General features: G+C 42.2%; 2 protein-coding genes across 4 annotated transcripts in view; one reads left to right on the top strand and one right to left on the bottom strand.

Annotated features, from left to right (window-relative positions):
• Window positions 1-7,021: 7,021 nt before the first annotated feature.
• On the top strand, window positions 7,022-21,511 carry NXT2 (nuclear transport factor 2 like export factor 2). The gene is made up of 4 exons (XM_005484474.4): window positions 7,022-7,174; window positions 9,098-9,184; window positions 10,242-10,386; window positions 11,279-21,511. Exons 1-4 carry the CDS (start codon window positions 7,160-7,162, stop codon window positions 11,455-11,457), a joined length of 426 nt encoding a protein of 141 aa, XP_005484531.1. The 5' UTR covers window positions 7,022-7,159; the 3' UTR covers window positions 11,458-21,511.
• Window positions 20,118-24,161, bottom strand: part of ACSL4 (acyl-CoA synthetase long chain family member 4) — a 35,961-nt gene continuing 31,917 nt past the window's right edge. For all 3 annotated transcript variants that reach the window (XM_074551536.1, XM_074551537.1, XM_074551538.1), the window contains exon 16: window positions 20,118-22,593. In XM_074551536.1, the coding sequence (XP_074407637.1) occupies window positions 22,436-22,593 (158 nt within the window). In that variant the 3' untranslated portion in view covers window positions 20,118-22,435. The remainder of the gene's footprint in view (window positions 22,594-24,161) is intronic.

Here is a 24,161-nt window from a genome sequence, read left to right as displayed (position 1 = left end):
TCAGAAAGTACAGACTGATGCTTTGCCAGCACTATAACAGAGTGCTCAGGACACTGTTACTATTTTGATTTCTATTGCACTACTTTTTATGTACATTCAGGAACTTCCAATGTATTTTCTTAGAGAATGTGCAGCATAATTTGGGCCCATTTTTCAGGGGCCTTCATTTCTAGTAGACAACAGCATGTGGTAGATTCATCTGAGATTTTGTTATATTTTTTTACACTAACATTTTGTGGAACCAAAAAGTAAATAACTTTGACACATACCAGGAATGTTGGTCTGTAACAGGTCAATGTAAGCCTACAAAATTCCTCTTGGTTTTACTGCTGGCATTGTCATTAACAGTGTTCTGTGCCTGTTATCTGGTCAGATGAATTCTTTTCCTGTTATTTCAAGACATTCCAGCACACTAAGCTTTAAGTTGTCATGGATGTGTACGCAGTTTATAAAATGATGTTACCATTACCTCACCATTTCCCTTTGCAATGGGATATCCTCCCTCTGAGCATTCTGCCTCACAGTATGACAATATTCTGTACTACTGTCTGTGATTTTCCCTCAGTAAAATTCAATTTTACTTTTCAGAGTAATTGAACTACTGTGCTGAAACCATTGTTGCTGATTTCTTCACATGTCTGCTGAGGATTAGTTTGAAAGGTTGTTTGGAGTTAATGAACAGAACTTGTTGCCCATGTAGTGTCTGTTCAGACTTTGACTGTTATGTCTGTACCCTAAGACATTTTGCAGGAAGACAAAAATATTGTTCAAGTTAGTAAATTACCATTTGTCTATAAACTTCCATTCTCAAATGAGTAGACATCACATGCACCTACTCTAAGCCTAAAATCCTTAATCACCTAATTTGTTTTAAATTGTACTACTAAATCATCCACACTGGTACACCAAGTGTACAACTGACTGTTGCTTTAAAATTCACAGAAATTTATCTAGAAGCTAATCTAGTCCATGTCACACTTCTGAAAGTTTATTACCATTTCATACAAGCTTCTTATTGCTGTAAAGAATCCTAACAAGCTGCTTAAGAAAATGTTTAAAGTAACTTGAGAAAATCAACAGAACATTTCTCTTTCTAGAATCTTCGCCTCTAAACCTTCCCTAATGTAAACCAATTTTTCAAGGCCATGTTTTCATTATAGTTCAAATCTTCACTGGGATGTAAATGAAGATACAATTTCTCATGCAAGTTTTAATATTTCTGACCTGAATATGTACAGTCTTGAAAGTCAGACAGACTTGTACAGCAAGTGACACTCAAGTTTTTCATAGGAGGCAGATGGTACCTACAGGCAGGTGGATGGATAAAGGGGACACACTCTGACACCACAGAAATGGAATTGAGGAACCCCTGTGCATTTCACTTCACAGACCCTTTGCAATCTCCTGACCTTACTGTCTGAATTTTAATTGTGTTAGAATTTATAGTTCAGTTTGTTTACAGCACTGGCTTCTTTTTCTTGATAGCTGTTCAAGGTTGTGAAGATCTGCCTAAAAATAAAAATTAGAGCGAGTCCCTTGTGCCCATTTCTGTCTCCTTTCTCAAATGAGATCAGGCAGAGATCAACTGACACCAATCCTGGGAGTCTTGGCTGGATCCAGAGCAGAGCTGGGCACACCAGGGCAGGGCACCAGTGAGTGCAGCTCTGGTGCACAATAACTCTGGGGCTCCTCCTGGCAAGGGCCTGGCCCTGGAACCAGAGCAAAGCTGCTGGGAGGAGATGTGCTCTGTGCAGAACTCTCTGTGAGAGCAGAAATCCAACTTTGTGGATTTCTGTGCACTCAATGTGCACAGACAGCTTCACTGATCAATGACAAAATTTCCTTGGCTCTCAGCAGCCCCCATTGTTTGGGGCAGCTAGCACAGATAATAACAAAATTCCCTGTCTCTATTACCAGGCTGTTGCATGTTCCAGAGTCCACTTAAATTATCATAATTTGTTCTTTTGTGGCAGTTGAATGTACTAAGATGTGTTCCATCACTGGTGTTGTACCTTCTTGTCTTCCTGCTTCAATCTGAAAAAGATCTTGGAAGTGTTTATTCTGTACTTAAATGCCACATGACCTTATTCCAAATATCTGGGAATAGAAAAATAATTCACTTTTCCAATGTTTTCCTATACTTTTGCTTCAGTGATATTTGTGAGACACTCAAAGGTACTGTCTGTGTTTGAAGAGATTTTCAAACATCAGTAATACTAATATTCTTCTGGTTTCACAGCTAGGATGTTAAACTCTGACTAATATACTAAAAAGCCATAGGTCTGTGTGGCCTTTACGTATCTGAAGAAAAAAAATTATTTTCCAGAATATTCCCTCATAATGCCCTTGAAAATATCGAACATTTTCTGCAATCTGCTGAATTACAAAAAAGAAAAATATTCTATGGTGTTGTCAAATCTTAAATACATAAATATTCTTTTTCCTTCTCCTTTTGCTATTTCTATCTCAATAACGGTTTGAATAACAAGCAGGAATCTTCACTAAAGACACAAACACCACTTCTTTCTCCTTCCAGAGGAATGTTTGATTGTTTGCAGCATCATTTCATCAAAGATTTACCAGACTGCAACATGGAGTCCACCTGGGCTCCATGAGGCTGCTGGTTCTTTTGCTCTCCCATTTACAGAGAACTGTGCTTGGAATGCAATTATTTATGTTACTGTAAATTACTGTTACTAATTTTGCAGAGGGATGCAGTTGGTGTTGGGAAGCCTGAGGATGGCTCAGCTGGTGGTTGCCAGGGGTAAAAGGAGTTTGCAAAAATAACTTTAGATAAAGTTTTGTTATGGTGAAGCTTTTAAAATCCTACCAGTGCTGCAAGACCAGTTGAAAGGCTTCACAAGCTTTGAAAATATGAAAGGTCTCCATCTAAGGTCAACAACGGTGCTCTAAGTTTTGGGAGTTGTGGGACAAGAAATTCACTGTCCCATCGGTGTGACCATGAGTGCCCAGGGAGCTGAGAGCGACACTTGTGCCCGTGCCTGTGCCTACAGGTGACAGACACATCGTGCTGTTTGTCACTGCACGCTCCGGAGAGCAAAGTCCCTGCACGGTGCAAAGTCCCCGGGCTGTGCTGTGACACTGTCACACTCGCTGTCCCCGGGCTGTCCTGTGACACTGTCACACTCGCTGTCCCCGGGCTGTGCTGTCACACGCGCTGTCCCGGGCTGTGCTATGACACTGTCACACGCCGTGTCCCGGGCTGTGCTGTGACACTGTCACACGCGGTGTCCCCGGGCTGTCCTGTGACACTGTCACACTCGCTGTCCCCGGGCTGTGCTGTCACACGCGCTGTCCCCGGGTTATGCTGTGACACTGTCACACGCGGTGTCCCCGGGCTGTGCTGTGACACTGTCACACTCGCTGTCCCCAGGCTGTGCTGTCACAGTCGGCGCCCGCCCCGCTCCCGGCCATTGACGGCCGCTCCGCCGTGACGTCATAGCCGCGCCGGAGCGTGCCCGTGCCGTGACGTCAGCGCGGCGCAGGTGGCGCGCGCGCTGCGCGGGCGCCGCCTGTGGGTGAGAAGGGGAAGGGTCCCGGGGCCGCTGCTGCGGGCAGCCCCAAACCCGTGACCTAAACCCGCCTGTGTTCGTTTAAAGCACAACTTAAAACCCTTCATCCCCTCATGTCACAGCAGGCCCCCATAAAAGCCTGTCCCCACAGTTCTTACAAGCTCTCTGTACTGGAAGGCAGCCCAGCCTTTTTTTTCTCTGGGCTGAACAATCCCAACTCTCTAAGCCACTCCTCACAGAAAATGTGTTTGTCTTTCAATCATTCTGTCTGTCTGTCTTTTCTATATTCAGTGAATTTAGGTTCCATAAGTTCAGCAGAAAACTTATCCTTCTTGACTGGAATGATGGAGACATAGGTTATCTGCTGTTGGTCTTTGTTCATTCTCACCACAGTTTCCCCTTGAGCTTAGTGGTGTTTAATTAAGTCTCAGTTTTGGAGGAGTAACATTTTGGGTGATTTATTATAATAAGTCCACATTGTTCATTCAAAAAATATCATTTTAATAGTTGACTCTATGGTATTAATGGTATTCATTATTCTTCAGTTTAGGTCAAAAAAGGAAGCAAATCTGTTATGAGGCATCAGCAAGCCCAGTATGCACACAGCTGAGAGGAAAGCAGGTCATTCTCCAGGACCTGCTTGTGCAGAGTTTCATAAAACTCACATTTCTAATAGTGCATGCTGCCAGGGAAAAGGTTTTTTGAAGACAGTTTTCCTGTCTCTTGATTAGTTGTATGTTGTGAGCAGTTTAACATGCTGAGTATTGTCATTCATGCCAGTTTCTCCTGTGCCACAAACAGTACTTGTGAAGAAGGAATTAGATGGATAATTGTCTGGCAAGTTCTAGCTCTGCTAACTAAATTTCCCATCCATTATGCACTTTACTGACTCTATTATTACCCACTGTAATATACTTTCAAACCAATTTTTTCAGGCTGCAACTTGATCTACTGTTTCCATTACCTTCACTCCTGGTGCTTATCTCCTGCAGTTCATAAAACATCTGTTTGGATGGGTACAGTTCTGTTCCCTCAGCTCTTCAGAGCTATTGTATGGCTGTCTTCAATTCCCACATTTTCTTCTTACACATTTTTGTGTGGTGATTTCATCAACCCTCAGCTTCAAAGCTTGCCTGGGCTCAAATGTTTTCCAGGTCTACCTCTCCATTTCTAAGCACTTTCCTATCCCATAATGTTGGTTCATTTCCTGTTGATTCTCTTCTTTACCACAGTCCTCCCAGTTGCTCAGCAATAATAACATGCTGCTTCATTCAATGAGTATTCATATTTCACTGCTTCATGCAAAACATTCCCTAATAACTCTTGTAATAAACATGTTTGTTCTTTCCCCACAGCTATGACTCCCTAAGGTCACTCCCCAGCCCTGACTGTTGTAATCACCCACAGTTTCTCCACAGTTTCCATGAGCTGGAATTTCCCTCTCCTTTCTCCCCCATACTTTGTATAAAATGTATTTATTGTCTCATGTTCTTAGCCTGGCAATTTGACAGGATCCTTCCACTATCTCTGCCACATTTGACCTACTAAATATTACTTTCCACCTCCCCTTCCTTAGGCATCCTTAGCTCACAGTGAATCACCTTCAACTTGACCTTTTTGGCCCTGTAATTCTGACTGGAGTTTCCCAGAGCTGCAGGGGAATCCTGTATATTATGTAGGAAAAAATGCTCCAAACTCTTTACTTCCAGCTGGAAGCAAATTGTTCTTCACTGGAAAATGATTCCTTAAAAGGTCACAGGTACATTTGGCCTGGAGAAATATTACTTAGCATTTGATTGATGTTAAGAATTCCCACAAAGCAGTTTTAATTGTTGTGGGCTACATGCCAGGGCCCAGCATGCAGGCCTGAGCTAAACCCAGACTGAGCTCAGAATATGCTACAAGCTGAGCTGAGCTGACAATTTCAGAGCACAGAAACTCCAGTTGCAGCCCTGCAGGCCTCTCTCATCTGAGAACTCTGCACAGAAGTTCTGATAAATCTAGCATGTGCAGCACTTAGTGCTCCATAATTATTATGTAGCTGATCCATAATTATCCATTTAAAAAAGAAAATTAATGAAAATTTACTTTAAATTTGTCTGTTCTCAAAGGATGTCTCTTTTTTGAAATTGGGAAGATATTGGAGGGGGAAAACCCCATAAATATATTTATCTGGCCATATGTTTTACATACACATGGTCAGATTTTCTCTAGAGGTCAAATAATGCATCATTACCTAATGAAATGAAGAGGATTTTAACATTTCTTTAACAAGCAAATGTGGTGACACTTTGAACTGACCTGTTCTGAACATTTATCTCCACTTGGGACTGCTTTGAATGGAGTAAAATGGAACAGTTATTTGTACTTATCTCAGCATATTCCACTGGATACAATTCCCAGTACAATATATACCAAGTCCTGTTTTTCTTTTAAAAACAAGGGAGGCATTTATCAGCACAAGAGTCATTGCATTCCTCCAGTTCTGGTATGGCAGAAATTGGAGGTGGAGTGGCCACAGTTGAGAGTCCCCATGGGACTGTAACAAGCACAGGTTCTGCCCAGGTCCTCCTTCTATGCTGGGAACTGGCCAAAATTGGCTTTCTTAAGTCCATTGCAGTTTAGTAAATCCCAAATCCAGCTTTAGCATTAATTTTTATCCACCCTGTAAGTCAAACATCTGAGACCTACTCCCAGTTCTCATTAAAATCAACAGATCAAATATCAAATAATGAGTTTTCATTGAGCTCTTGCTCAGGCAAAACCCTCAAACACTGAGTCATGATCCAGTTTCACAAGAATCCCATTAATCAGAGTCTGCAATTGCCCAGTGTCAGTTGCTTTCCTTGTTTTAGGATTCAGTTCATTACGAGCTCATGCCCCAAATGTCACAGTTTGCAGTGACACAGACAAGGTTCATTTGACAAGGGGCCTGGCTGAGATGCAGGCAGTGTTCATTTCTGCATGGGCCTTAATGCAAAAGTGCATCACTGTCACATGAGGGTTCTGTGGGAGAATGGGAATCTTCACCTTACTGCAGGCTGAATTCCATTTTCATTCAGTGGGCATTCCTTGCCCAGGATCAAATCACTGACAATAAAATCTATGCATTTTGTCCGTGATTCTAAAATTATTCAGTGCTTTGTTATGAATGTTAACTTATTTTAATCAATGGCTGCAAACAGAAGAAAATATGGCCTAACCCAGATGGCTGAACACATTTTTGAAATCTTGATACATCCTTACTTCAGTATGGATGTAAAGGATGTTAAGGTGAGGATGTTAAGGATGTTAAGAAGGACTTCAGTAAGACATTTTTATGTTTTTTGAGTAATTTTGACTGAAGTTCTAAAGCAGTCATTTCTAAGAATTACTCCACACAGATAGGGGAATACATAGCACTATTCGCTGTTTACTGGTGATCACAATTTCGGTTCCTTTCCCGGCTCCAGCTCTCCGGGCCGTTCCCAGCCCTGCAGTGAAAGCTCGGCAGTGCTCATACTGGAGGGAATGCTCGCTGGGCGGAACGCTCGGCAGGGCCCGGCGGCGGAACGCCTTGGGCGAGGGACGCGCGGCCGGAAGCGGCGGAGCAGAGCACTTCCGGCGCCCTCCCGCCTCGCCGCCCCATGGCCGCGTCCGTGGTGAGTCCGGGCCGGGCCGGGAACTGCCGGGAACCGCGGCCCGGGGCCGGGGAGCGCGGGGTGTCCGCCTCGGGAGGGTGTTGCGGGCCACAGGGCGGCCGTGGGAGCGCGGGGAGGCCGCCGGGAGCGTCCCGGCGCCGTGGGACACGGAGCGGGCAGGGCAGGGCGGCAGCGCCTCAGCACGGGCTGCGGGCAGGGGCCGCTCCCGCCTCCCGAGGGTCCCGGGGCTGCGCGGGGCCCGTGCGGGGCGGCCTCAGCGTGTTCCTACAGGGGCCTTGGGGCAGAGGGGAGCTCGGCGAGGCCCTCGGCAGGGCGGGAGCGTTGGAAAACTTGGAGTTGGCCCCAGAGGCTTGGAGAAGTTGATTTGGGGCTAGTTGTTGGTTGGATTTTTCAATTATGGCTTTCCTGTTAGAAGCTGGGAAGGAGGGTTTCTGGGTGAGATGGTTGGAACCCGAAGGAAGTGGGACCGTCTCCATGCTCGGAGATGTCCACACGTGGCAGGAGGGACAGAGGACTCGGCTGTCAGAGCTAGCCCGGAAAGTGGATCAGCCTTTGGGGCCAGCTCTGCTTTGAAAAGGGACTAGGTGATCTCCAGAAGTTTATTCCAGCCTGAACTGTTCACAGAGTGTAAAACTTTGTTGGTTATGGCTGTAAAACTTGCAAAACCGACAGAGCTGAATTCCTGTTAGACTTCTCTTGCAGGTACCCCAGGGGCTGGTTCCAGACTCTGGCAGCCCTGCAGCGCCCTCTCACAGCCGCTGCTGCAGGGGAGGCTTTGGGGGAGCTGCTGGGGGCTCCCGGGCCCTGCTGTCACTGCCCAGAGCTGCAGTCACTGCTCCCGGGGACAGCTCCGACACCCCAGAGCCTCTTTGGGCATTTCTGGGACTGGCAGTGGCCTGGGAGCTTGGCAGCTGCTGGGCAGGGCAGGGAGGGGAAGAGCAGTTTGTGTCCATGCAGGGGGAGAGGAGAGTGCACAGAAACAAGATTGGCTTTGTTGGATAACCAGGGATTATTTGATAGGCCTTGGCTTCTGTTCAGAGTGTTTTCTTGTGTTAACCCTGGAGGGATTCCTGGTGGTTCTGGAGAACATTCAGTGAAAGCAGCCAAGAAAATGCAAGCAGTGAAATTGCTCAGCACTGGTTGAGTTGCAGATACTGAGAGTATAACACTGAAACAGGACAGTGATAAATAATAGCATTTTAAAGAATTGGTAAGAGAACCAAATGCAGATTTATGGAAGTATGGACGGGAAATTCAGGATCTGCTTTCCAGGATGTCCCAGTTCAGGGTCTGTAAGAGATTGAGAGGCAAAGGGATGAACAAACTGAGCCAATAACCCAGTGAGATCACTGTGCAGTGGTGGGACCACAGAGGCTGTTACCTGGGGGTGAATCCAAATAGAGGGGTGTGAGGAAAATGATGAGGGGTGAGGAGAAGTGTTTGGGTTTAACCTATGGGTTAAACCTGATCCATTCTAGAAGGAATACAGCCAGATGTTGGTGTTCTCTCTCACTATACTTTACATTTCTATAGATGCAGGTATGTTAAAAATGAGACTAGGAGGGCAGTGTGATGGGGCTCTTGCTAATTCTCAGAAGTATCTGAATAAATCTTGTTCCTTAACTTTATTTCAGAACAGCCATCACAGCAACAACTGTTTTCCTTGAATAATTGTGGCCACACTACCTGCAGCCAGCTGTAGCCCATTTTCCAATGTAAATATTTGTAATTTATATACAATAACTATATCAGCATTCAAAACTAATGCTGAAACTGTCACCTGCCTAACAGCTGGTACTTCTGCAAGTAGAAAAGGAGCTTAGAATAAATTCAACATTATTTGAAGTCAAAGTGACTTGCAGGAGAAATTGAGTCAATCATTGGATTGCATAACTAAAATTTGATCTGATTTCTTCCCTGCAGGATTTCAAAACCTATGTGGATCAAGCTTGTAGAGCTGCAGATGAGTTTGTCAATATTTACTATGAGACAATGGACAAGAGGAGAAGGGTATGTAGCTGCTTTGACAGTAGTTAAAACTGTCCTGGCACTGTTTGTTTGCATTTCTGGCTGTCACTACACCAAAGCACCTGAGCATGGTGCCCATGGGCCGCCCTGGCCATGGCAGAGCAGGGCAGCTGCTCCTCAGGCTCCTGCAGAGCATTTTGTCTCCTGTGCAGCCTTGCTGGAAAAGGGGCTGCTCAGCAGAGCCTTAGACTTCTCATGGCCCTGGTTCAGCTGGTGTGCAGCTGTGTCTGCAGCTGCAGGGTTTGGTCAGTACAGGGCAGCAGAACTTGCTTTATTTCCCCTTGAGGTCAGGATTTAGCTTTTTTTTTCCCCCCAAACCTCTTTCATTAGCAGTTACCACTTTTGGTTCTGGGGTTTTTCTGAGTGCCTGAAGCTGAAGCAGTACAGCTGTGTTTGGCTCTGCAAGTCTTCCTGGGGCACACTGATGGGTACCATGTGACAAATGTTCACCAAGAGAGCCTTGGAGACCAATGTTTGGGATTTTAAATGTACTGTAGTTGCAGTTCAGTGTGTGAAAGTACCAGCAGTCCCACGTTACTGCACACATGACTGGGTTGTGTCAACACCTTGGAGGAGAGCTGGGCAGTTACTCAGCTCTGAGAGCTTATGAAACATTTGGGAAGTTCTGGTGTGCTCTTCAAGTTTCACCTGTTCCTGGTCTTGCTCACTTTTTTTTAACCTGAAATTATAATTTCACACTTTCCCTCTCAGAAGAAAAAAAAAAGAAAATCAGTGATAAACTTACAGTGGAAAGGTAGCACTGTCCTTTTGTAAGCAACCACTTCAGTTCTGTCATTACCTTTGTTAAAGGGATGTTATCAATATTTGAGCTATGAGTCACTGTGCTACTCATAAAGGAAAATGTGTTAGTTTTAATTCTTGGTCAGGAGCACTGGTTGTTAAAAGGAGCTGCTGTTTCAGGAAAGCATTTTATCTGTAAACTAACAGAAGAAATCAGTAATTCACAGTGTAAGTTTAGTATGTTGTTCGTTATATGCTTACATATTTTTCCTAAATGTGTATTTTCATAATCACTCAGGCTTTAACCAGACTGTATTTGGACAAAGCAACATTAGTTTGGAATGGAAATGCAGTGTCTGGGCAAGAAGAGCTAAATAAGTTTTTTGAAATGTTGCCATCAAGTGAATTCCAGGTTAATGTGTTGGACTGCCAGCCTGTTCACGGTAAGGTTGTATTATAATTTATTTAGTTCTTTTTCATTCTTTTTAACTATTGAAAGTGAGCAATTATTGTAGGGCTTAATAATTCCTTTGGAATAAGCTTAGAGAAAATACCAAGGGTTGAAGTGTCAAGCTGTGCTTATATAAAGCACAAATCAAGAGATGCAGCAATTAAACACTTTTTTTTCATGTCTGGGAAAATACTTTCAGGACTTTTTTTGTTTAGATCATATTCAGATGTGATCTATTTTCATGTATGGAAAAAGTGGCTTACCAGGTTATGTTGTGCTTGGGAGACCCTTATGGTGGCCTCTTGTACTGACCTGCAGTATCATGTGAACAAATGGTTATTAACCTGTGTGTACTTTGGTTTCTTTACGTCTAGAATAGGTGTTAAGTTCTTTAGATTTCTGATTAACAACTCCTAAACTCAGTCTCATAATTGAGAAGTTAATAAATGGCTTCTAATGGACATTTTGGGAATATAAGAAAGGGAAAAGCCTGTGGTCAAACACACTTGCTTTGCTCTGCTGTGGAAAAGATATAATTTCTAATAATGGGGGGAAAAAGTTTATGCAAGTTGCTAAATATCTCTATGTGTGTATATCTGGAGTAATGAGAGCTCACTCTAAGCACAAATGGAGGTGTTTGTCAGTGCTCTAAAATGAAGAGCAGGAGATGAAAGTGGCAAAGCCATTGCCGAGCCGTGTTGGTGAACGCACCGCTGTCTGTGTAGGAACGCTGCACCAGAGCTGCACTCCCTGCCTGTACCCAGCTGTTAGCCTGGCGCAGTGTAACCACACTTGAACCAAGCTTCTGTGTGCATTTCCTGCCTCTTTACCTGCTAGTCTTTGTTTGAGTTGTTTTCTTCATCATTTCATACCTCCTTGTGAAGAGCAAGCTACTCAAGGCCAGACAACAGTCCTCGTGGTGACAAGTGGGACTGTCAAATTTGATGGGGATAAGCAGCGCTACTTCAATCAGAACTTCCTGCTGACAGCACAGGCCACCCCCACCAACACCGTGTGGAAGATCGCCGGGGACTGCTTCCGCTTCCAGGACTGGGCCAGTTAGCAGGGCTGGCCCGGCAGTGACCTCTCCCCTCTGGCACCACCACTGCACTGTGCAGGCAGCTGTTCCACGGGGGCTGCGCGCGCTCTTTGTGTTGCATCTGATGTTACGGGCGGGCTGCGGATGTTGCGGGGTTGATTCCAGTGACCACAGCTGTAGTAATAAAATGTGAGAGGTTGCTCGTGTTAGTTGAATTTAGTCAAGTGCTGAAGGCAGTGAGCTGTATTCGAATCATTCCTAAAATGCCTTACATGCAGCTGTGCTGCCACTGCTGAGTGCTCAAACCGTTCTGTTTGAACACAGAATCCTATTCATGTACAATTCTGACCAAACGTAATTTTTTTCAACTTGAAAAGATCTGTTTTTACAGTATCATCTTCTCTCTTTTGAAGAAGATGCTTGTGGCATGAAGATGTAATTTTGAAAGCTCCCTACTCCCAGTTGAGAGAGGCTGGGAAGGATTGCTATGGTTTCTATTGTTAGTGAAAGGAGCAAATGCAGCTCCTAAGTTTGTAATCTCTCAATCCATTGGAAAGGTAATGTTTACCTTCTCTGATGCCAAAGGACCATATATCTTTGGGTTTCCTTTCAGTCTGAGCTTCCCAGACTTTGGTTGTTTATTCCATGGATTCAAATGTAGGGCATGCTGAATGATTCGGAGCTCCTGTGCCAATAACTCTTCACACGCACGTGAAGGGCTTCAAACTGATTGTTTGTCTTTTGCAGTCTTATCATGGCCTAGAAATAGGTCACATACATGATTTCTGTTGGCTTTAGTTCTGCATTCTGTTGCTATGAGGTTTGGATTATTTTTCTCATATTAAGTCTGCAAGTTTTGAATCCTTTCTGTCTTTTCAAGAAACATTGTAGTTAAAAAGTGGCACTGAAAGTGTGCATTACTGTGAAGCCTTCAATTTTTCTCATCAGTACTGTTACTCAGAACAGGTGCTTGCATTATTTTCAATTGAGAACAGCAGCTCTGCACCACTAACACTATCTTCCTCTCATGCAGATTTTTACTGTATTTTTTCATGTTCTTTTTAAAAATTGCCTTTAATTACTGATTATGTGGGGGGTTTTATGTGTTTTGCTTTAAATTTGTAGTTTAAAGCTTCCAGCTGCTTTGAAATACTTTTCAAGACTGTGAGTTAAGAGAGTCCACCTTTGGAACTTAAGAGCAAATCTGAGTATCAGCAGCTTTGTTTTAAACTGGTGTGTTTCTGTTTTAAGCTAAGTAAACAAAAAAAAACCAAACCCAAAATGTAGCTGTATAGCTGTAGCTGTATCCCTGAGTATGCCCTTGCTTGTAACTGAAGGTACAGGAGGGGAGCTTGTAACTCATCATAGCCTATGTGTCAATGACCAGAGCAGTCTGAAAGCAGTTACAACTGCAGCTCACTTGTTCAGTGACTTAAATGGAGAAAACTGTGAAAATGAGCAATATCTCACTTGGGTAAAACATAAAGCATCTGTAGTTTGCCATGTAATCCCACAAACAATGGGATATTTAGCTGAAATGAGTGGCTTTATTTCCTTTTCAGGCCCTCTAGTCTGTACACCAGTAAGTTAGAATTAGTAACCTGTCTCTGTTTAGAGGCTGTTTATGATCAGAACTATTGTGTACCTATTTTTCAGGCTGAAGAATTTGAATTCCTGCAGAATAGTGCAAGAACAGGATTTTTGAAAACTGTAAATATTGTAAATACATTGTTATTTCTGTATGTAGTGAAGAAAGGATCATTCTATTTAATTACTGTTTGTTCTTAAGAGAATATGTGATGTTCATATATTTGTATTTCCTCTAGAAGATTGAGAAGAAAACATAACCTGAGCATGCCTGTAACTGGTACAGCATTGTTGAGCTGTGACACTGGCGTGGTGTATTCTACTGGCTGTTTAACTTGCTGTTGATTGTGTAAGTGGTGTTACAGATCTGCTTTGCATACACAAAACAGGTTTTGCCTTTTCAAATGCAGCAATGGGTGCAGCTGTGGCATTGGCTTGTTGGACTTTGAAGGCAGTCGCCAGAACACACACTTATCAGTACCTGATAAGCTTGTGCTGTGAATAAATACTTATTGGATATTTTTATCCAGGTTTGAATTTGTATAATAATTTTTAAGCTTTTTCTAGGCAGACTGGGAGATTCAAAATATATGAGGCAATGTTTCAGTCAATCAAAGGTTATTCTCAATTATTTTCATGCTATTTAAATGCAAGCCGCTTTTAAATCTGACTTTTGCAATTAATATTGAAAAAAACTGACCAAACAAAAACCCCCACCACTACCTGGAACATGACTGAGGAAGATAACTAACTGGCCTAGCTGGACAAACCCAGATAAAAGTCCTACTTAGTAAGATCTGTAGATGGAGTAGGAGAGTAAGACTTGGTATGCATACCCAGGAGTTTTGTGGGGAAATGCACTGGAACACAATTGCTTCAGGCCAGGGAGAGGTGCCAGTTACTCCTGCCTGTTTCCATCATCTTCAGTGAGGATCACTTGGGTGATTCAGTACGACTATAATTAGCTCTTGCTCTTTAGAACTAAACATGCTGGTTTGCAAAATATTTTTATTTATTATACCAAGTGAGATTGTAGCTCTTAGAGTCAAGTGGTGGTTTTACAATGGAGTAACTAATGGCACAAACAAAAAAATCTCTTTGTTGCTAGCTCTGTGCTGCTTCTTAATATTCTGTTGAAATTAGCAGAAAACACAAAAATGCTTTCATTTAATTCTGTACAAACCCATCCAGCTGGTTTGGTGTGACCATTGCTGACTCTGCTGCAATACCCAAAATTTTCAGTGGGCATCTATGAAATGAATATGTTTGTGCTCCAAACACTGCACTGGAGTTAATGCTTCCATTTTTTCGTTCGAGACCAAATTACTCTGTACAACCAGTCAGTGAAACAAAGCCAGCTGAAGAGCTAAGCACTTCCACTATGAAACTGTAGCAACTGAAGACTTGAGAGATCTTTTTGTATGTTCCCTGTATTGTCTATAGCAGTCACTGCTTTTCTGTTGCTTTGTTTGTTTGGCATACTACAGTTCAATGGATTTCAAATGCCTATGTTGGAGAAAAGGGATTTGTACTGATGCTATGAATGGTTTGTTCTGATATGCCTGTGCTTCCTTAACCTGTCTGGAGAAAAGCACATTATAAAGAAATGCTGTTTTATCAGTAAAATAACTTTCCACACTTGAATATATTTTGTAAGTTTATGAAATTGTTTGAGACCTCTTGTAAGATTAATTTTCAAAACTGAAAGAAACAACCAAACAAAAAAACAAACAAGAAAAAAAAAGCGCCAAAAAACCCCAAACTTACCAGTTACTCTACCTTTTTTTTTCTTTTATTATTATTATTACTAGAAATTTTCATAGCTTGTTCTTATGATATTAAAAGTACAAGAAATAACTTGTGGCTTCCTTATCTTTACTACTTGTGTTGTAGGTCTGAGTTCTGATTGTTGCTGAGTGGTGCTGGGGCACTGCAGAACAGGCTGGCAGCTCTGCCAGGGCAAAATGTGTCTGGAATAACCCTATGGCAAATGCCTGGCCAAAAGCACTCTCAGGCAGTAAATGCTGAGCTGCCCAAAGTAACCATGTCAAATTAAATCCCTCTAAGATTTACTGAAGTTTAGACTGTTCTCCAACACATACCTGGATGAAGTCAAACAAAATTTGAGCCAGATCCTTGGGTTGTAAATATTTTCACTGAGAACATGTTGTGCTTCTGCTGTTTCTTTAAGAAGAAATGAAACACTGAAAGGAGAAATTATTTTTGTGATAATTCCAGTAATTTATTCACTATTTTGCTGTTTAGAAATTAAATTACTGATGCACACTTGCTCAGTGTAGACAGCGGCTTTTAAATGCTGACACTGCAAAGATGAAGATGCTCATGCGAGGTCAACAGTTGCATGGAAACTGAAACTGTTCTAGAAATGTATTCTGGAAACTACCAGATATACTGGAGAGTCCTTGCTGTGTTTGAGGGTATAGATTTCAGTGAGGCTTTGCAGGCAGTTGCCCTTGGTAATGATCCTGAGCAAGGCTCTGATGCCGTGTAAAGATTTATGAGTGCTGGGAAAAATAAATCAGCTCAGACCAGAAGATGTTTTTGCAGATATGTTGAAAGTGGATCCAGAAACTGCTCTTTCAAAATTGCCACTGGGCCGAAGAAAAGAATTAAAGCCTTCCTAGAAAAGTGAGCTTTTCTTTTGTGTTCCTAACTGCAGAAAGGTAGGGTGTTGATAGCTGGGCTTACTCCTTCAGAAGACTGGGTTTAATAATATAAATAAATCTATCTTGCTACACTTTGTGACTGAATGGACTACAGGCACTAAGTGACCATTTTGCCCTGCATCAGTAACACAAGTGCCTTAGAATATCCTGGTGATGACAAAATTGTGTTGGATTGCAGTGGCTGATTTTTGTCTTCTTGCAGCCTGTTTTAGGTCCCAAACCCCAGTGGGTTTGCATCCTTGTGGATTTTCCAACCAAGGAAAATGCAGGTCTGCCAAAATAAAGGCAGGAAAGAGCTGGTTGTAGTCACAGAATCACAGAATGGTTTGGGTTGGAAGGGACCTTAAAGCTCATCTCCTTCCAACCCGTTGTCATGAGCAGGGACACCTTCCACTAGACAAGATAGCTCTGAGTCCATCCAACCTGGCCTTGAACACTTCAGGGATGGGACATCCACAGCTCCTCTGGCCAGCCTGTGCCAGGGCCTCACCACCCTCCCAGTGATGAATTTCTTCCTGATATCTAATCAAACTCTCCTGCAGGAGAACATCATCCAGCACCCAGCTGAAAAATGAGAGCAGGTCAACAGCAAAGGCCCTGGGCAGGCTCCCAGAGCAGCTTTGCTCCTGAGGGCACACAGCAGAGAAAAGGGAGGAAGTTTGGAGGGAACAGTGCTGGGGAATTGGAGCTTGAGCAGCAACAGCTGTGCTGGGCTGATGCCCAGGGGCAGAATTAATTGGGGTCATTAAGTTGGTAATCAGCTACAGAGGCTCGTTTCCTTAATCAGAAAGGCCTGGGAAGAACTGAACGTTACCAGGTGAGTTCTGGGTGGTTCCCACTCTGGCTGGGCTGGAGAGGGTTGTGAGGCCACAGACAGGTGAGTTTTCTTCATACATTTTCCCCCTTTCAAAGGTCTCTGTCCATAGTTAGGGGTTTTTTGAAATCCTATGAATTCTCTGAGGGTCTTGAATTTTGCCCTGCTCCCGGGTTGTTTATCTGGTAACTCTAATTTCAATTGTCATTATTCACAGAGGTGAGTGTGGCAGTTGCATATGTTAGAGATTCACAACCTTGCCAGCATTTAGAGTAGTTTTTATCTTGTGCAGTTTCTTTGTTCGTTTCCAGAAGATGGCTGGGGCTGATAACTGTGGTCTATTCCACCTTCCTTTCATTGTTTTTGGAGGAAAAGCTATATTTTAACAGCAGACCAGAATGAGTACCCATCTGAAAAGGCAAAATGCCATAGTATTAACTTGGGGTTTTCTATGTAAACAGCATTAGGTAAGTGTGCAGTACTGAGTTAAGGATTGAAAGATCATTGGTAGATTTTCCATAATGCTTCTCTTTTATTAAAGTTGCTTCAGAAGGAACGCTAGTAAATGGAATGTTTCTGTAGCAACACAAAAAAGTCCCAAGGTGAGAGCTGTCCCATTACATAGAAAGCAGGCAGGTTCTGGGATGAAGTAAAGGCTTTGGGAAGGAATTTCCATAAGCTGTGTAGGGGGGTGAGGTTGGTGTTTTGTTTTGTTTTGAACGTGGGGGCAGAGGGGCCCTGGTTTAATGACCTTGATTAAATGCAATAGAAATGGGCTCACTGGGAGAGATTGTGTTTGCTGCAACTCAAAAGGCAGAAAGTAAAGTAGGGCAGGCACCTATAGAGAACAGTGATCCATTCTTCATGCTCACTCCCTGGGGAGCACAATAAGTAATAGGCTGATTTATATCTGGTAGGGAAAGTTTGAGTTTGTTGTTTAAAACAATAAAAAACCCTAGAAAGAACTCCCAGGTCTGGAACAACGTGTGAACTGAAGTAATGATTTAAATTCACCTGTTAGAAGTAGTCCAAAACTGTTTCAAATTGAGGTGTCTTTTCTGTGTTTTAAAAAAGTAAAACCTAAATGACACCTTCTTGTTTTAGCATTTAAATTGATAGGAGGCCATGTCTTGGACAGATGGGCATTCCTGCTCAGGGTCTGGATGCTCAGAAATAACAGGGATGACACAGAGGTGACGGGCAAACTTCTGTACTTGGACACATGTGAGGGTAAAAGCAGAAATTAGCAGGTGTGACAAACATGTAGTGACCTCTGGCATCTCTGGGAGTGTTCATCATCAACCAGGTTATTGGTGTTTCACAATGGGAGAACAAGGGGAAAACTCAACAGTTTGTGGCGTATTTTTGGTTTCAGTTTTTGTTTGTTTTGGTGCTTCAGTTATTTTTTGCTTTAAAAGTGCAGGTGAAGTCTGTGAGGATCAGACAGTGTGGCCAGAGCTCTGTTTGTCCAAATTAATTAGCACTGGTCTAATGTCAAGGCTACATGCTTCCAACCAAAGACAGTTGTGGAGAAATTATCTGTGATAATCAGCTTCAATAGAACACTTTATCAATCAAGAATGGCTTCATTTTCTTCAAAATGTCTCTCCCCAATTAAAGTGCAGCAAGATTCAACCTATTACAGCATCCAGCAGCAAAGCAATAGTGCAAACATGACCCCATTTCTGTCAGAACTCATTCAAATAAATTATGTGAAAATGACAGGCTGAGTATAAATGTGTATTTAATACAGTCAGCCCTGGTCCTCCATGGCTGATGTACTCCTATCATAAAGCAATCACTAATAGCAGAGTTAACTGGAAATCTGTTTTATTTATCCAGGTACGTTCACACAGAGTTTTACTCTGTGTAGTGTTTGCAATTCCATGTAGCCAGTGACTGCAAGTTTTGCTGACTGCATTTTGTAGATTACCTTTATACCATCTTATGCAAAACACCCACCAGATCTATTATTTTTAATATTTGAGAGTGTTAATTTCACCCTTCAAAAAGGAAATTGCTTCACTGTCATGTAAATAGAGCTTAGCCATGGGGTAGGCTCAGTATGACTGAAAAGAAACCCCATGACTGATTATCACAGACAAAAGTAACCAAAACCAAACAAAGCCAAGGTACAAACAAACAAAAACCCCAACAAAACCAAATACATAATGAGAATTTATTTCTTTTGCATGTAATTGCAGAACAACACTCTTATTGTTAGAATACAACAGTTATTTGAAACTATTGTTTTGAGATGTGGTAAATATGGTCTTTTTTTTTTTTTCCTAGTGAAAATGAGTGACCCACATTGTGAACTGTGTTCTGTACCTTTTACAGCCTGCCAGTGTGCTGGAATTGCAGTTTGTGCTGGGGAGCTGGCAGGCAGTGCCCTGCAGGTTCTGCTCTGAGTGTTGGCACGGGCACTGTGACTGCATGGGGGTTAGACACCACCTCACCTGCTCCTGAGGGAGTAGCTCCATCCTCTCCCTGTTTAGCTTCTATTTTTTTCCCCCCTTTCAAGCCACTTGATGACATCTGCCTGTTACAGGCAGTGTTGCTGCTGAGCCATGTGCAGGTCCCTGCCAGCCCCACCAGTGGGTCTGTGCCAGGGCTGTTCTCAGAGGCTTTGCTGAACTGTCATTGACTCTGAGACTCTGAAGACTTCACTAGTTCAATATTTAGTAAGGAATTGGTTAAAATCCTGTGTTTCTTTTAAAATGCCAAATTATCCATTGCAGTGTGCAAACTTAGACCCTGTTCTTTCTCTTTCCCTGGGCCAGCCCTTTGTGCCTTGTGCATGGAGCTGCAGGTTAATACCTGTGGCACGTGCCATTCCTCCTCAGCTAAACAACTCTCATTTCCCTCCACAGCTGAAGCTGCCCAGTGCCCTGCTGTGCTACAGAGCACTCTGGCTTTCTCTAGACAGACCATGGCTTTGGAGCTAGAGAGCCTAAATCCAATCTTACACCAGATATACCCAAACTGCATTTTGTTTCTCTTTGAACTTATTTCTTCAGTCTTACAAGGATAATTTAAAATTCTTAACCTGCTTTTTGAAGAACTTCCAGCATTCTGGAACCCTCAGCAGTACATGAACCTCTCCCTCACATTTCAGTCCCATGGTGTGTGTTCTTTCAGCCCACCACAAGATAAACAGCATCTCTAACTATCACAGAGTGATTTTGAAGTTATTTACTATCTCTTCATCTGCATCCTAGTTCTTTATTTTTAATGGCAAAAATTAAACATTCTTGCTCATTGTTTCTTCTCCACAAGCTCTTGTCACAAAAAGGATTTAGGATTCATTAAAATGAAGGATAAAGTTCTTGGCCAACTGCAAGGTATTTGCAAACAATCCCCATATTTTAAAGCAGCCTGATGTAATCCTTCCCCAAAGGTGCTTGAAAAGCTGATGATGTAGCAAATTGTCTTTTGCAGTACATCCAGCTCTAGTTCATTCCTTACAAAAAACACCGGGCCTGCTGGAGGCTGGGTTTTCATTACCTGAAGTATGGACCCATTGCTGCTGCTTTGTAAGGTAGATTCAGTTTTATACAGAATGTGAGGCACAGAACAGGAACAATACAAAGATCTTCAAAAACACAAACTTGTTGAACCATTTAAGTTGTATTCCACTTTTGAAATGTTAACATTGTGTTATGTGTGTACATATATTTTGAAAATAGCAATCCTCAGTCAACCAAGACACAGAAGATAAAATACATTTCATATAAATACATTCATGGCTTAAAAAATATAGTCTTAGAACCTGCTGACAGACTCAAGTGTAAGTATCTTTCTTACATGTATTTCACTTTTGTGCTGCTAATAGGCTGACTAAAGGCTACTGAATAGAGACCAGTTTTAAAACAGTGAAAAATTGGTACCATGGCTCCAGGACCAAGTAACTTTAAAAGTTGCTACTGCTATAGGATATATTCCCTGTTGTCAAAAAACAACTGTGTGTATCTTTAACAAAAAAATTTTTTTAGAAAAGCTATTTCCTTTAGTGACTCTTGTAGTTCCATGCACAACTGGAGACCATCACCTTTATATACCAGATTTTCTCTCTCTCTTTCCCCTTGGGGTTCTTGGAAGGTCAGTAGGCAGTGTTCTGCACTAGCCAGAGAAAATTGTGCATGGTGACGTTTGAAGTTGGTCCCCAGGAGAAGGGATGCTTTACTTGAGGAGTGTAGAGGCATTGTTTATTTTTGACAAAGTCTATTTTAACTGGAAAATAAAAATACATAGACATGCAGAAAAAGAAAAATTTCTCTTGAAATTGCAAGCTCGTGTGTTCAAGAGAAGCAATGTACAAAATCTTTTACTTTCTGTACAGTGACAATACCAAATAGTTTTTTTAACCATCATATACACAACACAAATGTTATGAATAGAAATCTATAAATACTTTCAAATGAATTTGCAATATAGAGCAGTTGAGGGCCACAGCTGTACAAAATGTAAGCAACATATATAAAACGATTAAGAAAGTGCAAAGTAGAACAGTATCAAGAGCCTGCACTTTTTACAGCACTTATGGTTCAAGTGTGAAGAGCTGACACGGATGCAGGAGCTCAGTTACAATTCAAAAGAAGACACAGTACAGGATTCGGCACACAAAATGATGAACTATTATTAAATTACATCTTCCTCCTTCTTCACATCTGTGACTTCCAGTTAATAAGAGAACATTTTTATGAACTCAATGAATTTCTGTAGAGTGATTTGTCCCTTTTTACAAGTTTCCAGGAAACAAAGATTCCCTGGCCAGAGACTACTTTTCTGTAAGTAAAACAAGACTAGACAGGGAAAGCCCTGTTGGTTTCTGGTTGCCTTATCATGCTTAGCACAGTCAAAAGGTGAACGGAAATACCTTCCATAAAGGAATGCAGGCATTTAAAACCTGATCCTCTGAGTTACACCCAGGTAACCAGTACTCACATGTATGTGAAGGTCTAGAGAATCATTGCCTTAAAAACATCAACCACCTCTCAAAAAACCCACCAAACACTTCTAAAAACTCTGAGTTTCAAGTCTGTTTAGAGACCACTGCCCATCAATTTCACAGCTGTTTGCCAGTCCAGATGCAAGTTCTGCATTCAGGCACTGATTTCCCATCAGCACCCCCAGAGCTGTACAAGTCTTTGTTTTCTTTTACACACTGTGTCCAGTGGAAACTGCTTGAATTAAAATGCAGTGGCAATTAAAAACCTGTTTGGTGAGTTGGAAGTTGAAATAGTTACTTCAATGCTCTTGAGTGAAATTTCTGATAACTTGTTTTTAGAAAGCTCTTCAGTTCACCTTTATTTCAGTAAGTGTACTGTCTATTCTTTTGTAGGCACTGTAAATATTCAAGATATTGATGTGCAGAAGAATCCATCCATTTTCAAGCAGTGTGTTATTAGTGATCTCTAGCAAGTTCTTGACTACTGCTGTTGTCTTGGTTTTGTTTTCAAATGGAGAAGGGTAGACACTGGATATTCCTTTTCCCTCCTTGCTAGAGGGAAATATCTTATTACAAGTGTCTTTTATGACAGAAGAGTCATCACAATTACATTATTTTTCCTCTCTGAAATACAGGCCAGTCTTCAGCACAAGTTAAAGAGAAGTAGTTAGCAGTCTGAATATGCTAGAGAAACACTACAATTACCTGGTCACACTGCTTCACATAATGATGTCTGTCTCAAAACTGGAGATGATCACACAAAACTCTATGAAGACCATCAGTATCTAATCTGCTAACAATTAACAATTTGGAGTCTAAGATATTCTGGTTTACTTGATAGCAGCTACAGAAACAGTTGTCCATTTGGTGTATTTTTTGAATGTGTGATATCTACAGTGCAGACATCCAAAACTGAGGCATGGGAAGGAGCCACCTGCACAGCTGCCAGGTCAGCTGAGCTGTTTATTTGCCTCCATACATTCTTTCAATGTCATTGAGGTAATGGTTTTTCAGTTCTTTCCTTTTCAGCTTGAAAGCATCTGTCACCAGCCCAGTCTCGGGGGTCCACGGCTCAGGGCTCAGCCGGACCTTGATGGGTATTTCAAATCTTTCTAATTTCACTGAGGGGACAAGAAAAAAGAAAAGCACAACTGTGATTACAAAGCCAAATGAAATATTAATTCATGCTCCCTAAAAATCTTGTCAGCACCCTGTAGCTTGTATAATATGCTGTCCTACTTAATGAAATAACCTTACACAAGGGCCACAGGCAAATTTCATCCTGTCCCAACATTGAGTGCTGGTTAGTGTGCAAATACTCTTACACACTCTGTGTTCAGAGCTTGTATTGGATGTGACAATGCAAAATCTAAAGCTTGAAACAAATGACTGAGTAGCCTGAAGCTCTGAGACTACTGCCAGAAAAGCACACACTGAAATCTACAGTTCTATGTTTGTTACAGGAATGGAATAACCACTTAACTCAGAGTAGCAGGACATGCTTCATATTTAAATTATAATGGAGTACTTCTACACTTTGCCTGGTTAAATGTTTCTTTCCTATATTTTTTCATTCCTAGAAGTCTGTTTAGAGTTCAAAATAAAGGGACTTCTTTGTATTTTTGTTACATTAGCTACTTACTTTCCCTTCAGCTGGAAGCAGTGGCTTGGCACATGCACAGCCTCACTGTAACCAGGGCTGCTTCTCTCTCGCACAGGTAAGAGCCCAAGAGGGGGGAGCAAGGCAGGAGAAAGGGGAGGAGGGAAGGGCAGGAGCAGCAGGAACAGCCCAGGGAGCTGCTGCATGTGCCCAGAACCACATGGAGTTTGCTACCAGCTCCTGCAGGCAGGCTGGGAATGGGACCCACAGCCATGGACTTGTAGCTGAATTCCAGCAGAGCCTCTGGGGGGCAGCAGCAGCAGCGGCACCCAGCAGCTCCTCTGCCTTTCTGACTTCAGCTGCTGTCGGCATGAGCTGCACAACACTCACATGTGAGCCTGCTCAGGATGAAGGTGCATCATGCTCTGCCAAGAACATAGAACTACCTCTTTAAAATAGTTTTGAAAAAAGTTTCACATAATTAAGTTGTATCTCAATAGAAGGTTACTATCTAGAAGGCAGAAAGAATGTATAAGCAAAGGGTTTAAGTACACAAAGCTATATGGATAGTAATTTGCCCAATTAATGATATAAACTGCCAGGGATTAAAGTGTTTAAACCTAAGCCTTAAGCATATGGATTGATTTATTTTTTTTAAGGTAAGACTTAATAGTGCCATTCCTTCTTGTTTTCCCATTTTCAAAAGGCAGATTCTCCTAAGAGAAAGTGCTTAGCATGTGCTTAAGTGCAGCTTTTACTGCCTCCTTGTATGAGGTGCCAATGCTTTAGAGACTTTCTTCCCACTGACTTTGTTCATTTTTTTTGTCCTGTAAAGGACTGATGACACTTTTGATCCTTCAGTACCACAGCAAGGAGCAGCAGGCTTATAAGCCTCTACAACCACAAGGATCATGGCTGTTCAAAGCTGTAGGGAACAAAGTTGTATGGGGAAAAATGCTTTGAAATCTCCTGCTTAACTGGTTTCCTTGCCAGCAAATGCCTTGCAACTTTTCTTCCAATTAACAGCTCTTTTGGGCCTTCATATTAGACAAGAAACTTGTCTCCAGAATTTAGATGGAAAAAACCTTC

This window comes from Zonotrichia albicollis, chromosome 14 (genome assembly GCF_047830755.1).
Source record: "Zonotrichia albicollis isolate bZonAlb1 chromosome 14, bZonAlb1.hap1, whole genome shotgun sequence".
Classification (NCBI taxonomy): Eukaryota; Metazoa; Chordata; class Aves; order Passeriformes; family Passerellidae; genus Zonotrichia; species Zonotrichia albicollis.
This window is presented reverse-complemented; position numbering and strand designations above follow the sequence as displayed.